The 20,187-nt window shown below is 41.1% G+C and overlaps 1 protein-coding gene and 2 long non-coding RNA genes across 5 annotated transcripts; all 3 read right to left on the minus strand.

Annotated features, from left to right (window-relative positions):
• Nucleotides 1-142: 142 nt before the first annotated feature.
• LOC143879619 (S-adenosylmethionine decarboxylase proenzyme-like) lies at nucleotides 143-2,420 on the minus strand. 2 transcript variants are annotated; one of them, XM_077382096.1, is made up of 3 exons: nucleotides 2,247-2,420; nucleotides 1,724-1,867; nucleotides 143-1,635 (listed from the first exon to the last, which is right to left on the minus strand). In XM_077382096.1, the coding sequence occupies exon 3, from the start codon at nucleotides 1,458-1,460 to the stop codon at nucleotides 273-275; it is 1,188 nt and encodes a 395-aa protein (XP_077238211.1). In that variant the 5' UTR covers nucleotides 1,461-1,635; nucleotides 1,724-1,867; nucleotides 2,247-2,420; the 3' UTR covers nucleotides 143-272. The 2 variants fall into 2 exon arrangements, with proteins under 2 accessions (XP_077238211.1, XP_077238210.1); XM_077382095.1 differs by having other exon boundaries at nucleotides 1,724-1,878.
• Nucleotides 2,421-5,421: 3,001 nt separating this feature from the next.
• LOC143878337 (uncharacterized) lies at nucleotides 5,422-11,058 on the minus strand. Of its 2 annotated transcripts, XR_013250937.1 has the most exons (4): nucleotides 10,815-11,058; nucleotides 7,449-7,605; nucleotides 5,813-5,986; nucleotides 5,422-5,633 (listed from the first exon to the last, which is right to left on the minus strand). It is a non-coding gene; the product is annotated as an uncharacterized LOC143878337 (long non-coding RNA). The 2 variants fall into 2 exon arrangements; XR_013250936.1 differs by lacking the exon at nucleotides 7,449-7,605 and having other exon boundaries at nucleotides 10,815-11,051.
• A 4,211-nt stretch (nucleotides 11,059-15,269) lies between these two features.
• On the minus strand, nucleotides 15,270-19,853 carry LOC143879620 (uncharacterized). The gene is made up of 2 exons (XR_013251331.1): nucleotides 19,610-19,853; nucleotides 15,270-16,678 (listed from the first exon to the last, which is right to left on the minus strand). It is a non-coding gene; the product is annotated as an uncharacterized LOC143879620 (long non-coding RNA).
• Nucleotides 19,854-20,187: the final 334 nt, after the last annotated feature.

Consider the following 20,187-nt stretch of genomic DNA (forward strand, 5'->3'; position numbering starts at 1 on the left):
TTTATTACTCGAAAACGAGTTGCTTCTTAATTTCTCTCGAGTATAATTAGTGTGTAGGATTTTTTGCATGCAGTGAATACTAATTTAGCTTGGAAGGAGTGAAGTGTTTTTGTTTTACACATCCAGCTTATTCACGAATATATAGATCCAGACAACCCAAAACTTAAAGTAAGAGACTGAACAAGACAACACAAAGCTATCAAAATACCATGGCTCATAATGGCCTTATTTACTAATAATAGCCGCGCTTAAACAAGTAAAACAAAACACGGTTAACATATCCTAGCTGGCTGCTTCACCACGCTTCCTTCCACATCATCAGCATCTCCTTCCACGTCATCAGCAACCCCACATCCATTCTTCTTCTTCATCTCACCTTCTTCCATCTCCTCATCCCACTGAGCATACAAAATCGACTTAGGCGAGTTCATTCCTTGTCTGACTCGGAAACACTGGTACACCAAAAACCCATTTCCAGTAAGCTCTTGCTCTACCATAATCTCGCACGTGTAGCCCTCAACAGCCACCTCCTCGGCCCATGACCCAAACCAGTACCGATCCTCACCAAAGCAAGTGACCACAACTGAGAACTCGGCCGGTTCGAAACACCTCAAAACCCGCTCCACTAAACCCTTGTAATCCACCGAACCGGGTTCGAAACCCATCGCTTCATAACTCGCATAGCTGAACCCATCCTCCGGGGTCACATGAATAGTAGACTCGGCTGGACCACAAATAGCATTCATAGAATACCCACATGGCTCAAATTCAAAATCACACAATTCAAATCCAGGAAGTATGTTGGAAATTCCAGCGAGTTTGGACATTTCTTCGGCAGAACAAGCATCTGAATCCTTGTAAAACACAGAAGCACATTTCCTATCTAGACCGGTCATGCACATTTCGAGGGTCACGGATGAAACTTGAGGCTTCTCAGCAGCAACATACACGTGCCATTTCTTATTCAGCACTTGCGGGTCTCCAATTACATAGGCCTTCCCATTGGCAAAATAGCCATTGAGGATTGATACTTCTTCTAAGAAGCTGCGGTGAGGGGCAGGTTGGGCATTTGGGAAAATAAAGCTACCACGAGAGTATTTAACGGCAGAGATCGAGAGAGAAAGGGATTTGGCAAAGTTGAGAATAGGGGGAATAGATAAGAGGAGTTTGGTGGTCCCACAAGTCTTGAGAATTATTTTCAGTGGGTATACAAAAAGACTCGATTCTGAGAGGACATACGAATCAAATTCGTCGTTTGAGAGCTGAGAAACGATTGTGCACTTTGCAGCATCGAGGATTGAGTCGATTTGGGATCGAGTTAGGGCTCGAAGGCCTCTGCCTTGAGGGTCTACAAATATTGATGCTTCAGAGAAGGTGATTTCAAGGCGTTTTTCGTAGCCTTCGAATCCCATAGGAGAAGGGGGAGATGGGTTTTTCATATCTGACAGTAAAATGGTCATAGTTTTGAATTAAGGGTGAAATAAGGGGAAAAAGAAGAAGAACGGGGGAAAAACAGAGAAGCAAGCCAGAGAACTTAGTTTATTGAGATATAATTCAAAACGGAAAACAGGGAAATAAATCCTACTCTACTGCAAAAGGCATGGGTAGAAATAGTCAGGAAGGCTTCCTCACGCACTGCAAAAGAAGAGAAAGGAAAAATGAAATTAGATATCCAAATAACAAACAGAGAAAAGGAGATAAAGATTGGGGCGGGTGTTGTTACGTTGGAGTAAGCAGCAGAGCGAAATTTCTCAATTCCACCGTTGGGTCGGACGTCTTCAATGCTGTAGCCGAGTGGAGCTTCGTATTGTATGGAACTATTACTTGACTTTTTGCCACCTTTAGTCTCCATTAAAACATTCACGCTCTGTACAAAATCTTCAAAATACAGTTAAATTAATAAGCCATATTAGAATATTGCGATGAACATGCGTAAATAAAGAGAGAAAACTATCTATTAATAGACGACGAATTGAAAGGAAATCGTTACAGCATGAAATCGATTCGGTTCTTGGCTTGGTTGGAGAAAAAGAAACCATAACTGTGAAAATCTTACCCAAAAAGATGAAGAAAACGAAAAAGATTTGTAAATAAAAACCCAAGTTACATTAAAAAGGCAGAAATCTACACATGGGTTCTTCATATTACAATCTCTATTATAGAACGGAAAAGAAGAAGAGAGAGAGATAAGAACCATACAATATGGACTCAAAAGAAAGAAAACAAGGATCTAGAAGAGATCTTACATTACAAAACAAGCTTCTTCAATCCAAGAGAGAAATTGCCAAGGAAAGAAGATAGAGAAGAAAACCCTTTTCTGAACAAAGAAGAGGAAGGCAAGGTGAGATAGATTGAGACCTGGAAAGGGTTTATTTATAGTAAGATTATAGTAAGAAATGGAAGAGGGAGGTAGGAGTCTGGGTCATCAGAGGATAACAAAAGAGTACGCGTGGCGCCGAACGTCTCACTTTTTGCACTTTTGGCGCTTTAAGAGGAAAATCCGGCATGGAGATTTCCCTAGACTTTCTATTTCCCTATTTATAAAGGCACCGTTTTATTTCGGGAAATGATAAATTCGCTCCTTTTCTTTACATGGGACAGCCAACTGCACATTGTACGTGGCAATCAAGCCCGTACATATTAATATATACACCACAGGTGGCTGTCTTGAGTAAAAAAGGGGTGGATAATTTTTTATTTAGGGAAATGTTATCAGCACTACTGTATTTATATTATTAAAAGTACGGTATGGCCCACACCATAAGATGATCCAAACCGTCCATTAGATGGGCCACAGCCCTAATAGGTTGTGTCCCAAAATTTATTTCCATAGGTTGATCCTAACCCTCCGATCTATAGAGGGTTAGGATCAACCCTCTAACATTCAGATCGGAGGGTTTGGATCAACCTCTGGAAATGATTTTTGGGGCACAACCTATTTAGGCTGTGGCCCATCTAATGGACGGTTTGGATCATCATATGGTGCGGGCCATACCGTACTTTAAATAATGTGAGGAGTGCCCTCATCAAAATATAGTAGTGCTGATAACATTTCCCTCTATTTGTTATGCTCTCCCTAAATAGATCAGAAATGAAATTACTAAAACCCTCACCCCTGAACCATAACCTCGAGTCCTATTTCTAACATAAGACCCAATACGTGTCCCATTCCTCACCCCCAACCCATAAGCCCAAAACTAATACAGCCCCAATAACTTGTCCTATTAAAACACCAAGTCCTAGCCGGCTACCCCAAACCCTAACCCTAACTACTTAAAAAAAAAACCTTACCCCAAACCCATAACCTCGAAGATTATTTCTAATATTAGTCTAACTCAAACCCTGTAGCTGCAATTGGATTGCCAGAATCAGGAATGGCAATAGACATTTTATTCAAATAAATAAAATAAAAATTTCATTCCGACTGGGGCAGGAAAAAGATTCTGGCAGCTCCCTCTAGACCTGGCAAAAGGTGACCTGGACCTGCTGGCCCACCCGGCCCACACATAATTTACGGTCCTGGGTCACTACATTAGTTACCTGCTGAAACTTGACCCGGCCCATACGGGTCCCATCAAAACTAGACCGGGCCGGGTGGACCCGCGGGTGCCCTTAAAAACCCAAATGATCGAGATTTTATATGGTGATAGCCCTTATAGTTCTGTATTTTTCAAAAAATACTGTACATAGGATGATCTAAACCGTCCATGTGATGGAACACAACGTAAATAGGGTGTAGCCCAAAAATCAATTCCATAGGATGATCCTCCCGCTCCGATCTATAGAAGTTTCCATAAATAATATTATGCAATTCCTACATAGATCAGATGGCTAGTATCATCCTATGGAAATGATTTTTTGGGCACACCCTATTTACATTATGGCCCATCACATGGACGAGGTTTGGATCATCCGATTATAGTGTGGGAATAAAAAAAAACTAGGTGACCCATGGGTCCACCCGGCCCATACGGGTGGGGTCTGGGTTCACCAAATAGTGACCCGTAAGATTCCGGGTCATTTGTGACCCGGCCCGTATCAGCTGGACCTGTACGGGTTGGGTGAAACCGTCCATCTCGTCATCAAGTCTAGCTGAAGGTTCCACCAAGAATAACCAAACCTAATCTTTATGTCACGTATAAGAAATTCATTTGGGAATGGACATGGATCATGTGGGCTGCCTCATGAAGGTCTACAAAATCAACGGTCACGATTACGATTATGCGCACAGATTTTAAAATCTCTAGCATAAAAATTAGGTAGAAAAAAAAAAGTGGAAGTAAATGATAACAATAAAAAATTGGGTGTTGAGCCTCAATTGGTAAAGATTATGTTCTTCAACTGTGAAGTCGGAGGTTCAATCCTAGCTTACCTACCAAGAAAAAACCTGCCTTAAAAATTGGTTTAGAACTGCATTGACGTGATAGTAAAATTTGATACAAAGCCTTGCACACACCCCAAATTTCCAATTCATAACACATCATTCAACCAATAATTAAAAATTTTAAACATTGTGTATTGTAAAAGTATTATGGAACGGTTTTATGGACAAAAGGGTCTCAACGTTAGCTTTATCTCTATCTTCTCTACTTTAGACAAAGAAGCATCTCTCTTTTGTGGTTGCTATAACCCACTTGATGGGTTTGAAATATTCCACTTAATATTAAATGATTCTATGCTATTTAAGTGAAGCCTCCTATCCCACATTTCAGAGGGGATAAAAACATTTCAAATCTTCAAGGGAGAGACATCCCTATATTCAAAATATAAAACAAACATGGCCTAAGAGAACACTAGAAAGAAGGCACAAAACTTGAGCAAGAGGTTTTGAGTAGGACGTGACCTCATTGTAATACAATTCGATGCCCCCCTTTAATGGTGGGCCCTGCCTTTGATTAAGGAGTCCTCTTAGAAATTTACTTCTCTTTAGAAAAAGAGAAAAGGATTTAAATACCAGGAAAACAGGGGTTCCGCGCGCCCCCCCCCCCCCCCCCTCGGGGCGGGGATTCCCCGGTCTATGCGGGAATGGAGCGGGGACTTAAAAAATTTCCCGAGGCAGGGACGGGGCAGGGACCTTGGCCCCACCCCGATTCATTACTAGTTCCTTGCATCATAAAAAATAACTTATTTAAAATTTGAAGATCTATCAAATGATCATTTCATTTCCCAAAAGCTTTCACGAGCAAATTAATGAAGAAAAGACAATTGAGGTTTTGCGAATATCATTTTCCATAAAAATATGCTTATGATTTAAGTTTGTCTTATATTCTATATGTAAGTAGTTCTCACATTTCTTATTTCATTGGGCGGGAATTGTATGGGATTTTTTCCCCGGCGGGGACGGGGCAGGGATGGGGATTAGACCCCCCCCCCCCCCCCCCCCACGCGCGCGGGGACGGGGAATGCAACATCCTGCTCCGTTCAGCCCTAATATCATTCCATTCTTCAGCGGAAACTTCACCACAAATAATTACTTCCACAAAAAAAATTATTGTGTCTCATCTTCTATCCCCTGATTGCCAGCCAATCTCAAGAGTCTTGAGGTTAGGCTCCAGGCATGGGATAAAGGCCTCCCTTGATTGCCAGTATTCTCTTTCATCAAAATCGTGTGCCTTCTTGAATCCTCGATCGAACTAAAATTTAAAGCATATTAACATTAAGAATTGATGAAGCAAATCAATCAGAAAAAAGAAGAAGAAGAATTTATGAAAGACAATAGGAATCTTGAAATGGTAGCAAAATGTATCCTCCTATAAAAAAAAGATAAAAAAGATGCAGGAAATAATGAACATTGTTTGGAGGCAGCACTCACAATAACTCTGCTTGGGGTGACTATCTTTATAATGATAGTCTCCAAACCAGGTGAACTCGCCAATACATTGACTATCCCTAGAAGTTCCCTCTTGTCTAATCCCACGTTCAGAGTTAGACAATTGCACTCGGAGAGGGTAGCTGGCAGGCTCCTTAACTCGGAAGTAGACAACACCTTCAAACAAACACAAAGTTTAGAATTGGGAAAGGAAAAATGACATAAATATTAAGAAGTTGATTCTCTAATGCAAAAAGAAAAGATATAAATGCCAATTCCTAGATTTTAAGAATAAAGGACTAAAGGGCCCGTTTGGATACCCTTTGGATTTGGATTTGGAGGTGAATTTGGATTTCCAAAATCTATGGATTTGAAATCAAGAATTTTAAAATTCACAAATTTATAAATAATGCCGTTTGGATGACCACGTATAGATTTGGATTTCAAATCTAAATTAATTTTTTTTTGTTTGGATGCTCTTTGGATTTGAATTTGAAATCTAACAAAACCAAAAAGCTTTAAAATACTTGATATAGAGGCATTTCAACCATTTTCCGTGTCCAGGGGTATTCTAGTCATTTTACCCTATTTTGATCATTTTTTATGTCACGAGGGTGTTTTAGTCATTTTCCATGACTCAGGGTATTTGGTCATTTTTACCCGCTATAGGTGTATTCTGGTCATTTTGTATGACCCGGGGGTATTCTAGTCATTTTACCTAATATGGCATATTTTTATCATTTTTATCTCATTAAGGTATTTTTAGTCATTTTTCATGAGCCATAGCTTATAGGTCATTTTTACTTGATATAGGGATATTTCGATAATTTTCCATTATCTTGGGGTATTTTAGTCATTTTACCCTATATGAGGTTATTTTGATCATTTTTATGTCATAAGGGTATTTTAGTCATTTTGCACGACTCCGGGGTATTTTGTCATTTTTACATGGTATAGGGGTATTTCTAGTCACTTTATATAATATGACGTATTTTTATCTCACGATGGTATTTTTAGTCATTTTAGTCATTTTTTATGAGCCATGGGTTATTTTTACTTGATCTAGGGGCATTTTAGTAATTTTTCATGATATTGGGGTATTCTAGTCATTTCACCTTGTATGAGGTTATTTTGATCATTTCTATGTCATAAGGGTATTTTAGTCATTTTGAATGACTCAGGGGTATTTTGACATTTTTACTGGTATAGGGGTATTTCAGTCATTTTGCCTGACTTGTGGTTTTTCTAGTCATTTTACCTAATACGATGTATTTTGATCAGCTTTTAATGTCATGTGGGTACTTAAGTCATTTAACACTTTTCTGATATATTTTGGTCATTTTAACCCCTTACGGGTCTGATTTAGATTTATAAATAACCTCTCTCATAAAGGATTTATAAATCCAAAAAATTACACTAACATGAGAAATTTGTAAATCTTGTGGATTTCACTCAAATCCAAATCCAGATGTCATAAAGGCTTACCAAACGCCGAATTTGGATTTAAAAATCCAAATTCACATCCAAATCCAAATCCAAAGGGTATCCAAAAGGGCCCAAATTGTTTTTCGAACATTCTATAAACTATTTTCGATATATGTTCGTTGATAAATAACTAGTTCGGCAATAAAACCCCTACTCCACCATAAGTGCAATTGTTGGATGGATGCCGACATTAGAGAGGTCAACTTCTTTGGACTAGAAGCCATTCCGTAGTGGCTTGAGTTTTTTGGAAAGAGAATGTCAAAGGAAGTTTGATGCAGGACCATAAGAGACGAAAACTTGATCTTGCAGCTCTGGTATAAAAATGACAAAGAATTACAAGGGAAGATGAAACTTAAGGGAACATTAGGGTTTTGTGATGATTATTCGGGTTTGGGAAAATTTTAAAATAGAAGGTCTAACAATCCTATGAGTTAGATAAGATAAAATCAGGGCTACCTACAACAATCCAATGCAGTAAGGTGGACAAACGACCCAAGTCAAGTTGATTGTGTGCATGACAATAAGACCTAGAAGCACAAACTAGAGCAAGAGCTACAACTGAATACAAATGATAAAAGAGGAGGGGATAGATAGGTGGAGTTACACCAACTGAACCAAGGGCATCACACTGATAGTTTTACCAAGGCGTCATACCATAGAATGCCAAGATATCACACCAAGACGAAGAGCAGAAGAGTATTTTCATCCACGTTTTTGTAGGAGAGCAGAAGAGTATTTTCATTCATTCATAGCATATTTTTATGGCCCTAGGTGGTGCAGGGTAACCCGAAGGAATGTGTTGGGGAAAGGGTGGAAGCACTGGTCTTTTGCTAGGTGAGGCAGATTGCAAGAGTAATAGGCCTAAAACATGATTAACTAGTTCAGAAATTCTGAACAAGTATCGTCAAAACAATCACGTAGCTGAATTTCCACTTAGCTTCTTGCAATTGCAGGGAATTAATTAGTTCCACTGCGTCAAGCAACCAAATCACTAGTTCATCTGAAAAGTTATGTTCAACATTAAGCAGATTTAATGAGGCTCTCACACTGTCACCATTCACAAGCAAGGGTCCAAGAACGTAGAGGGCAGAGATTAATTATACTAACAGTGGCTGTGTATAGTTATAGAACCATTCATTTATCCATTATTTCTCAACAATATTTTCAGAAAAAACAGATCTCATCAACGAGTAGCAAGAAAACCCTTTTTACTAGGCCTGTAAATGGTGAGAATTCTCCTCTTTTCTATCATTGGGAAACTGTGTTCTCTTTCCCTTCACTTTTCTGCGGAAAACCCCATTTTTTTCCACGGAAAACTGATTTTGGGTGTTTCATTGTTTTCCGAGTAAACATTTTTAAGTGACATGGGAAACCCAAAAAAATTACGTGTAAAAAATTTTTCCACAACTTTTGCGAGAAAAGTTTCCGACCTTTTGCATCGGAAAGGGGTTGTGTGGTACCCGATCCCGCGAGAGGGACGGGGCGCGAGCCGCCGCGCCTTCTCTCTTGGTCTCTCGTATCCACGCGATTGGCGTGTGTTTTTAATTGTTGATTGTAATTCGTCTTTTATGTGAACTTGGGATTACTAAGGCAATCCGAATTCCACACGAAAGAGACTGACAGAGTCGCCACCTAGATGTGGGATCTAGGACCCATAATTAACCAGAAATCTAGACTCGCTACCTGGTTACGAGAATGGAAGGTATGGGGAGTTATCCACCACATGCACCATTCCTGTCCGATAATCGGTCTTCGATTCCAAAAGCTAACTCTTTTAAATTTATTTTAAATGGCTCATTCAACTCTATGTTAATGTGCGAACTAAGTGACATGCATCCTATGATCTAATTTCAATGTGAATCCTAAATGTGTATCTTGATTTATTAATTTGTCTGGATTCAATCTAAGTGAAAGTTCTCCTAAAATTCTAATTTCATGGAAAGTCCTAAGTGATTTGATTAAGCATTTACAAGAAAATTAATATACAAAACACCACAATTTGTTTGTGGTGCCGACTCGCGGGTGGTATGCCATCAGACATCCAAGCTGCCTACGTACCCAAGCCTCACTGGGATCAGAGTCGACGTAGTTCGGTGCACCTAAGCTAAGCTACTTATGCCTAACTCAACTAGGACACCGACCTAGACGGGATTGACTGTTTCAACAGTTTTAGGAGAAGTTATTTAATTCAAGTTGAGGATTTTATTATCTTAGGATTTCATCTAAGATGCTATATGATTCTCATCTAAATGCAAATGGTCCCTTAGACTAATGCAGGTTTGCCTACATCCTAGTTTACTAGGCTTGTCCTAGGGAAAGATTGGGTGACTAGTGTAACTAGACCTATGGCACGGTTGCTATACATAGCAAACGTCCGTGATGAGGCTGGACTCCTAACTCTAGGACTCCCTAAAACCTGAGACTCCCTAAAACTTAGGACACGACACGACACCGGTGTTCCTAAATTGGGCTCTAAGGGTCCTTACGACGGAAACCATAATCCAATGGTTCCGAGAGACACGAGATGAATCGAGATGATGAATAGTGTGAGGGAATGGGAAAGATAGAGAAAGGTGCGACTGAACTTGGGAGTGCCAAATTGCCTACGTACCCCGTGATGGGGATCAAGCCACACGTAGTTCCACTGGGGAGGTTGCTTGGATTTTGGAAAACAGGTTTGGTATTTGGATCAGGAATCGGGTTTGTATTTGAGCATTGGACTTGAGATTCAAAAACATTGATATAGCAATGGGATTTTGGAATTGGGAATTTGCATCAAAGAATTGAGCATATTGGAATCATCAAGGGTTTGAATTTTCGGAATTCAAAGTGGGCGGGCTTATGAGATTCGGCCAAATGGATTCAGACATGCGACTCGGATTGTGTTGGGATATGACTTGGTTGGATTGGGTTAATGGTTAGGGTCAAGTGAGTCGGGTCTAAGTTAGGAGCAAACCCGAGACTAGCCATGGTCTAACTAGGAGGAAGCAGGGTACAAACCAGGGTGCGGACCAGGGTGCACCAGGGTGCGAACCAGCAGGGAACCAGGGTGCGAACCAGCAGGGAACCAGGGTGCGAACCAGCAGGGGAACCAGGGTGCAACCAGCAGGGAACCTGGGTGCAACCAGCAGCGAACCTGGGTGCAACCAGGGTCTAACCAGAGTGCGAACCAGCAGGGAACCAGGGTGCGAACCAATATCGAACCAGGGTGCGAACCAGTAGGGAACCAGGGTGCAACCAGCAGGGAAGCAGGGTGCGAACCAGTAGGGAACCAGGGTGCGAACCAGTAGGGAACCAGGGTGCAACCAGCAGGGAACCAGGGTGCGAATCAGTAGGGAACCAGGGTGCAACCAGCATCGAACCTGGGTGCAACCAGCAGCGAACCTGGGTGCAACCAGGGTCTAACCAGAGGCTAACCAGGGGGAAAACAGACCCTACATGCTTCCTAACATGGTTTTTCTTTTAAAGTAAAAGATATGCATGAAAACAGACCCTACATAGAATTGAAATAAATGCCTACCTCTTTGGAAACCCACTTTGTGTTTGATTTTTCTTTGATGGTAATTCCTTGAAGATGATTCCTGACTGCTTTTGATATATATCACCCAACGTATAAAATCACCCGATCCGGCAAGGATGGCCGAACCCTTGAAGAGATGAGGGAGAGGGATGAATTTTCTAAGAGAGGGGTTCTTTTTCTTCTTTTTGTTGGATGGTGGGATGAGAGGGTATTTATAGGAGAATGGGATAGGAGGTTAGGTGAGGTTAGGTGAGGTTAGGTAAGGTTAGGTGAGGTTAGGTGGTTAGGTGAGGTTAGGTGAGGTTAGGTGAGGTTTGGATGGTTAGGATGAGAGGAGAGGTTAGGTGAGGTTAGGTGAGGTTTGGATGGTTAGGATGAGAGGAGAGGTTAGGTGGTTTTGGATGGTTAGACCCAGGTCAAGATCTGCCATTGATCTAACGATTTACGGAAATCGGGTCTCGGAATGGAATCAGGGTTCGGGCTATGAAGTGACCCTATCTTATTTTGTCCCGATTGATGATCCGTAAAGTCAGATCAAGATATTAATGACCTAAAACATATATTAGGTTATTGTTGGTTAAAGTAAAGCAAAATGTGGGTGTCTACAGATGCCCCTCTTTGGTAGAGACGACGTAGTCATCGAATACCAAAGTTAAAATGACAGAACCATTTTGCGTAACTTTAATCGACAAAGGAACCCCCTAAACACAATGCAACCTAATATAATGCAAGACCTTAGATGAAATCCTAGAATTGGAATGCAATAAAACAAACCCGCTGCGGTGCCGCTGGCAACGAGAGAAATGGGATACCATTTTCAAATGGATTTTCGGAGGGAAAGGAATATCGCTTTTGAACAGCTTCAGAGGAAATGAGACGTCATTTTCAAATGGTCTCAGAGAGAATAATGGATGACTTTTGAAAGATTCTTAATGAAAATGCAGCATCATTTTTGAATGGGCTTGGGCAAGATAAAATACCGTATTTATACGGATTCCAAGGAAATGAGACATCATAGTTGTATGATGTTCAAAGGGTATAAGAGATCATTGTTGTATGGACTTGAAGAGAATGAAATACCGTATTTGTACGGATTCCAAGAAAATGAGACATCATAGTTGTATGATGTTCAAAGGGGATAAGAGACCATAGTTGTATGGACTCGAAGAGAATGAAATACCGTATTTGTACGGATTCCAAGGAAATGAGACATCATAGTTGTATGATGTTCAAAGGGTATAAGAGACCATAGTTGTATGGACTCGAAGAGAATGAAATACCGTATTTGTACGGATTCCAAGGAAATGAGACATCATAGTTGTATGATGTTCAAAGGGTATAAGAGACCATAGTTGTATGGACTCGAAGAGAATGAAATACCGTATTTGTAAGGATTCCAAGGAAATGAGACATCATAGTTGTATGATGTTCAAAGGGGATAAGAGATCAAAGTTGTATGGACTCGAAGAGAATGAAATACCGTATTTGTACGGATTCCAAGGAAATGAGACATCATAGTTGTATGATGTTCAAAGAGGATAAGAGACCATAGTTGTATGGACTTGAAGAGAATGAAATACCGTATTTGTACGGATTCCAAGGAAATGAGACATCATAGTTGTATGATGTTCAAAGGGGATAAGAGACCATAGTTGTATGGACTCGAAGAGAATGAAATACCGTATTTGTACGGATTCCAAGGAAATGAGACATCATAGTTGTATGATGTTCAAAGGGTATAAGAGACCATAGTTGTATGGACTCGAAGAGAATGAAATACCGTATTTGTAAGGATTCCAAGGAAATGAGACATCATAGTTGTATGATGTTCAAAGGGGATAAGAGACCATAGTTGTATGGACTCGAAGAGAATGAAATACCGTATTTGTACGGATTCCAAGGAAATGAGACATCATAGATGTATGATGTTCAAAGAGGATAAGAGACCATAGTTGTATGGACTCGAAGAAAAGAGGCACCGTTCACAAACGGGCTCAAGGAGAAGACAAGACCATTCACAAATGGACTCGAGAAATGAGGCACCATTCACAAACGGGCTCAAGGAGGACGATACCATTCACAAATGGATTCGAGAAAAGAGGCGCCATTCACAAATGGGCTCAAGGATAAGACAAGACCATTCACAAATGGACTCGAGAAATGAGGCACCATTCACAAACGGGCTCAAGGAGAAGACGAGACCATTCACAAATGGATTCGAGAAATGAGGCACCGTTCACAAACGGGCTCAAGGAGAAGACAAGACCATTCACAAATGGACTCGAGAAATGAGGCACCGTTCACAAACGGGCTCAAAGAGGACACGAGACCATTCACAAATGGACTCAGAAAATGAGGCACCGTTCACAAACGGGCTCAAGGAGAAGATGAGACCATTCACAAATGGACTCAGAGAATGAGACACCGTTCACAAACGGGTTCAAGGAGAAGACGAGACCATTCACAAATGGACTTGAGAAATGAGGCCCCGTTCACAAACGGGCTCGAAGAATTTAGAGATTTTTTATGAACTTGAATTTGACGTAGGATTGGATTTTTTTTATTTTTTTTTTTAATTAAGGATTTGGATTTGATAAATTTTTTTATTTTTGGAAAATGAGGTACCGTCCGCAAACGGGCTCAAGGAGAAGATGAGACCATTCACAAATGGCCTCGAGAACAGAGGCACCGTTCACAAACGGGCTCAAAGAGGACATTAGAGCATTCACAAATGGACTCAGAGAATGAGAAACCTGTTCACAAACGGGTTCAAGGAGAAGACGAGACCATTCACAAATGGACTCGAGAAATGAGGCACCTTTCACAAAAGGGCTCAAAGAGGACATGAGATTTTTCATGAACTTGAATTTGACGTAAGATTGGATTTGTTTGAATCGGGGATTGGATTTGATGAATTTTGGATTTTTTTTTTTTTTTTTTTTTTTGAACTCAATGAAATCGGGGACATTATAGATCGTGCCCAGTAAAGATATTGGAAACCAAGACTTTGACGAATGATGAGACGACCAACCTTATGAACGAAGAACCATTAGTAACAAGAATGGATTAGGAACACTTTTATGAAACTTCAACAAGATTTTTCTCAATGAGACTGTTGGTCTTGTCTTCTGGGGATTTTGATAACTGAAACCTTGAACAAGATACTTGAAATTGGTAATTTAGAACAACGGCTCTCTAACATGGAAAAGCGGGATCTGTTTTTTGACAGGTGCTTAGATGAACATTTCTTGACCAGGATAGTATTTAACTAACCGGAAGGAAATTCTGAATTTTAATGGTTCATCTTTCTGAGAAATTGGCTCAACCACCATTGCATCTGGGGCTCTTCCAAGCTTAAGGTGCCTTCCTGGGGTATGATCTTTTTACGGAAGCTGGGCTTTCTGATGTTTCTACTTCTGAACTCTTCCGAGTTGATCTTCTTTGAAATGTAGCTGTTTGACTAGATTCTCGAACCCTTTCAGGTATAATTGCAGGGAGCTGCCTAGGCCGGGCCTCCTTCACCAAGACAGTTACATCATTTGGACATAGGAACGACGATTGACTCTTTCTAAAGAGAAAACTTAGATGAAAGGCACTACTCAAAGGATTGAGCAGCCCTGAAGGAGTGAACTTAGAATAACAAAGATTGACTGACTATACTGACAAACACAGTGATGCTTCTGACTTAGTTAATATTTTGTTTGGTAAGTCTATCCTTTCGAGGAATAGTTTTTCAATTGGTAAACACTGGACTTTTTCCTTAAAACAGTAATGCCTCAAGGATTTAATTACGCCCCCTAAGATTGCTTAGCTTTAATGCCCCCAGTTTTGAGGATATCACTTGAATTTGCTTGAACTTCAGTTGATCTTCAGTCTTGATACCAGCTGTAGCCTTCTTATAATGATTCTCTTACCGTGACCAAGTCACCTCTTCGGGGTTTTTAACTTGGCGGACCGCGCTAGCCTTAACTTTTGCCTGAACCACCATTCTAGGTTTTCGATCCAGCAGGCTATCCCCTTAGCTTTTGCCTAAGCCGCCCTTTCGGGTTTTCAACTTAGCAGGGGAATGATCTTAAATTTTGCCTAGACCGCCCTTTCAGGTTTTCAGTCTAGCAGATCTTCAAACTCCGTTCGTTTTCTTATTCATCATTTTTTTTTATTGTGTCTCGGGACCTAGCTCATTAGTTCTGAACACCAGAAGGACTTTATAGGTAGGATAGGGCTTTTCAAAGAATGGCTTAAGGTTCAACAAAGATTTCGACCGAACCTGTGAACAGGTTGCCTACATATCCCAAGGTAGGAATCAGGTCGTGTGTAGGTCAAGGCGAATGCCCCTAGTTTGAAGATCAATTGTTTGAAGGTTAATTGATTTTTTTCCTTTTTTCTTTTCTTTCTGGAACAATTAACTTCTCTTCTTTTGGAACTTGTCCCTCTTTTTTTTTTGGAACGATTGATTTTTCTTTTTCTTTTTTTTTGAATCGACCGAACTCGGTTTAACCGAGCTGCCTACGTACCCCAGTGTAGGGATCAGGTCTCGCGTAGTTCGGGGGAATGCCCCAAGTTTGATGGGTTTTCAAGAAAATTTGATTTAGGCTCGAAGGGTTTGCAAATCGGTATTCTTTTGACATTGGGTTTTGATTTTGGGATTTAATCGGCCAAAGGAGGCCTTTCGATGTTCAGATTGGGAATCGATCTAGGTTACTAGAGTCCCTCTGGTACTGATTATTTTTTTTTTCTCTTTTGTTTTTTTTTTTTTTCGCGGAGTTTGACGGCATTTCCAGGTAAGAGATAATGGATCTTCTTCTTTCAAGATTCTAATACGTGCTTTTGACTTTCATAGAGCGAAACTTGTTCTTTGACATCCTCCATCTATGGATTCGTACTCTCGATATCTGATGATCACTTTTCATTGTTTGCTCTTGAACTTTTCATCTTGAATTTGTTGGCTTTATGAATTTGAGAACCAAGGTCATTGATTGGAAATATGAAAGTTGTTTCCACTCTATGCCCCTTGTATAGCATATATCTTCTCACTTTCTTCATTTTCTTTGAGCTTTCCATCTATGTCTTGCCCCTGGTATCGGTTGTAGCTTTTCTAGACAATCTTCTTATTCTTGAAATAATTTTATCAATTCTTCACACTCTTTAGAGGGTAATGTATTTTCAATCGGCATTCACTGAATCAAAGTTTCAGTGCCAGTGTTTATCATTTCAATTTCATCTTTGAAAGGTTGGGATTGGCGCTCCTCCTCTCGTTCAAGTAATTGCTGTGACTCAAGTGGAGTTTCGTCAATTTTGTCCTCATTTGAGGAGGGAGTCTTATTTTAAGATCAGAAGCACACTTAAGAACAGACACAAGTGAACTTTTTGGAACTGACTGAAATTTTATTTAAAGAAAAGCTATTACATCAGACGACCTATCCTGAACATGCTCACGATTCACAACTCTAAATAAGAAAGAGAAACAGAAGATAACTTGCCTGGACTAGGCATTGACCTTTAACTGTAAGACCGGACTCAACAATTATACTGACCATGATGACTGACTCAACATAAAATAGTAAGTGACTAAAATTTTAACTGCTGCAACTGTTTGGCGTTGAAGGCTCGGCGAAGGCTGGTTCGTTCTGAACATCATCATGGCTGATACTTTCAATTTTGGACAATGATGACTGATTCGCATAGGGAAATGCCCCTAGCTCAAGGATTCTGAGAGTGAACTCTGAAGGACTTAGCAAAATAATCTTGAAAAAGGTAGCCCCTAGAGGAGGAACAGACCAGGGGTACAAGCAAGATTGGATTATCTGGACCAGGCATGATCAGATCATGAGAACGCATAATCGAAAGATTGTGAGATTCTGCATCTGCCAGTTAGGGGATGGCATGAAGATACGATCGAATCGTATGACAGAAGAACGAAAGACGCACGATCAAAAGATTAGATGAGATAGCATAAGATTGCTTCCAACGGATAGATCATGAATGACTAATCCTATGAGATCTTTGGAAATGATGGGATTTATATCCTAACTCAAAGGGAATTTTTTTTTTCACATTTTATCAGTGTTACCTGAAGGCATCAACCTTAATCCTAATCTATCGGAGTGGAGAGAGAATCTCGACTCATGACTTTGTTCGTGTATATAAGGACCGATCGTGACCATTGGAAGATGGACCACGGCCTAATCTAGACACCAATGGGTAGGATATCCTAAACTAGGCTCACACACGTGATGCACATGTGTTCGTATACTACATGCATGTGTGGGTTAATCTAGGGGTAAGGCCAAGAGTTCCCTTAGCGCGAATCCCTGCTCGATATACTGTACCAGTGTCCGGCGTATCAGTACGTGAACAAGAGATCCGTTTACGTACCATAAAGGTACCAGGCTAAGGGTGGAATGCTTCTCTAGCACAGAGGCACCAGGTGATGAAATCCCAGTCAACCATGCTAGATAACACTCCGGGTTCCTAAAATAGGACGTGTGTGTACGTGAAATGCAAGGGTTTAGATGCAAGTGATGTAAGTGTGTGCAATAAGTTTGCGCAATCTATGATGCCTTCAGGTTTTGTTAGATTAAGTTCAAGTAAAATGTGATGAGAAAATAAAACAAGGCAAACTAATCTAACAAGTATAGAGTTTTTATGAGCCAGTTAAATTAAATTCAAATGAATTATCTTTTGAAATTTTAATGAAGTTAGGTGGTCCCCAGCAGAGTCGCCAGACTGTGGTACCCGATCCCGCGAGAGGGACGGGGCGCGAGCCGCCGCGCCTTCTCTCTTGGTCTCTCGTATCCACGCGATTGGCGTGTGTTTTTAATTGTTGATTGTAATTCGTCTTTTATGTGAACTTGGGATTACTAAGGCAATCCGAATTCCACACGAAAGAGACTGACAGAGTCGCCACCTAGATGTGGGATCTAGGACCCATAATTAACCAGAAATCTAGACTCGCTACCTGGTTACGAGAATGGAAGGTATGGGGAGTTATCCACCACATGCACCATTCCTGTCCGATAATCGGTCTTCGATTCCAAAAGCTAACTCTTTTAAATTTATTTTAAATGGCTCATTCAACTCTATGTTAATGTGCGAACTAAGTGACATGCATCCTATGATCTAATTTCAATGTGAATCCTAAATGTGTATCTTGATTTATTAATTTGTCTGGATTCAATCTAAGTGAAAGTTCTCCTAAAATTCTAATTTCATGGAAAGTCCTAAGTGATTTGATTAAGCATTTACAAGAAAATTAATATACAAAACACCACAATTTGTTTGTGGTGCCGACTCGCGGGTGGTATGCCATCAGACATCCAAGCTGCCTACGTACCCAAGCCTCACTGGGATCAGAGTCGACGTAGTTCGGTGCACCTAAGCTAAGCTACTTATGCCTAACTCAACTAGGACACCGACCTAGACGGGATTGACTGTTTCAACAGTTTTAGGAGAAGTTATTTAATTCAAGTTGAGGATTTTATTATCTTAGGATTTCATCTAAGATGCTATATGATTCTCATCTAAATGCAAATGGTCCCTTAGACTAATGCAGGTTTGCCTACATCCTAGTTTACTAGGCTTGTCCTAGGGAAAGATTGGGTGACTAGTGTAACTAGACCTATGGCACGGTTGCTATACATAGCAAACGTCCGTGATGAGGCTGGACTCCTAACTCTAGGACTCCCTAAAACCTGAGACTCCCTAAAACTTAGGACACGACACGACACCGGTGTTCCTAAATTGGGCTCTAAGGGTCCTTACGACGGAAACCATAATCCAATGGTTCCGAGAGACACGAGATGAATCGAGATGATGAATAGTGTGAGGGAATGGGAAAGATAGAGAAAGGTGCGACTGAACTTGGGAGTGCCAAATTGCCTACGTACCCCGTGATGGGGATCAAGCCACACGTAGTTCCACTGGGGAGGTTGCTTGGATTTTGGAAAACAGGTTTGGTATTTGGATCAGGAATCGGGTTTGTATTTGAGCATTGGACTTGAGATTCAAAAACATTGATATAGCAATGGGATTTTGGAATTGGGAATTTGCATCAAAGAATTGAGCATATTGGAATCATCAAGGGTTTGAATTTTCGGAATTCAAAGTGGGCGGGCTTATGAGATTCGGCCAAATGGATTCAGACATGCGACTCGGATTGTGTTGGGATATGACTTGGTTGGATTGGGTTAATGGTTAGGGTCAAGTGAGTCGGGTCTAAGTTAGGAGCAAACCCGAGACTAGCCATGGTCTAACTAGGAGGAAGCAGGGTACAAACCAGGGTGCGGACCAGGGTGCACCAGGGTGCGAACCAGCAGGGAACCAGGGTGCGAACCAGCAGGGAACCAGGGTACGAACCAGCAGGGGAACCAGGGTGCAACCAGCAGGGAACCTGGGTGCAACCAGCAGCGAACCTGGGTGCAACCAGGGTCTAACCAGAGTGCGAACCAGCAGGGAACCAGGGTGCGAACCAATATCGAACCAGGGTGCGAACCAGTAGGGAACCAGGGTGCAACCAGCAGGGAAGCAGGGTGCGAACCAGTAGGGAACCAGGGTGCGAACCAGTAGGGAACCAGGGTGCAACCAGCAGGGAACCAGGGTGCGAATCAGTAGGGAACCAGGGTGCAACCAGCATCGAACCTGGGTGCAACCAGCAGCGAACCTGGGTGCAACCAGGGTCTAACCAGAGGCTAACCAGGGGGAAAACAGACCCTACATGCTTCCTAACATGGTTTTTCTTTTAAAGTAAAAGATATGCATGAAAACAGACCCTACATAGAATTGAAATAAATGCCTACCTCTTTGGAAACCCACTTTGTGTTTGATTTTTCTTTGATGGTAATTCCTTGAAGATGATTCCTGACTGCTTTTGATATATATCACCCAACGTATAAAATCACCCGATCCGGCAAGGATGGCCGAACCCTTGAAGAGATGAGGGAGAGGGATGAATTTTCTAAGAGAGGGGTTCTTTTTCTTCTTTTTGTTGGATGGTGGGATGAGAGGGTATTTATAGGAGAATGGGATAGGAGGTTAGGTGAGGTTAGGTGAGGTTAGGTAAGGTTAGGTGAGGTTAGGTGGTTAGGTGAGGTTAGGTGAGGTTAGGTGAGGTTTGGATGGTTAGGATGAGAGGAGAGGTTAGGTGAGGTTAGGTGAGGTTTGGATGGTTAGGATGAGAGGAGAGGTTAGGTGGTTTTGGATGGTTAGACCCAGGTCAAGATCTGCCATTGATCTAACGATTTACGGAAATCGGGTCTCGGAATGGAATCAGGGTTCGGGCTATGAAGTGACCCTATCTTATTTTGTCCCGATTGATGATCCGTAAAGTCAGATCAAGATATTAATGACCTAAAACATATATTAGGTTATTGTTGGT

Source organism: Tasmannia lanceolata, unplaced genomic scaffold (genome assembly GCF_043159265.1).
Source record: "Tasmannia lanceolata isolate RefF3 unplaced genomic scaffold, GAP_Taslan_0.1 ptg000006l, whole genome shotgun sequence".
Classification (NCBI taxonomy): Eukaryota; Viridiplantae; Streptophyta; class Magnoliopsida; order Canellales; family Winteraceae; genus Tasmannia; species Tasmannia lanceolata.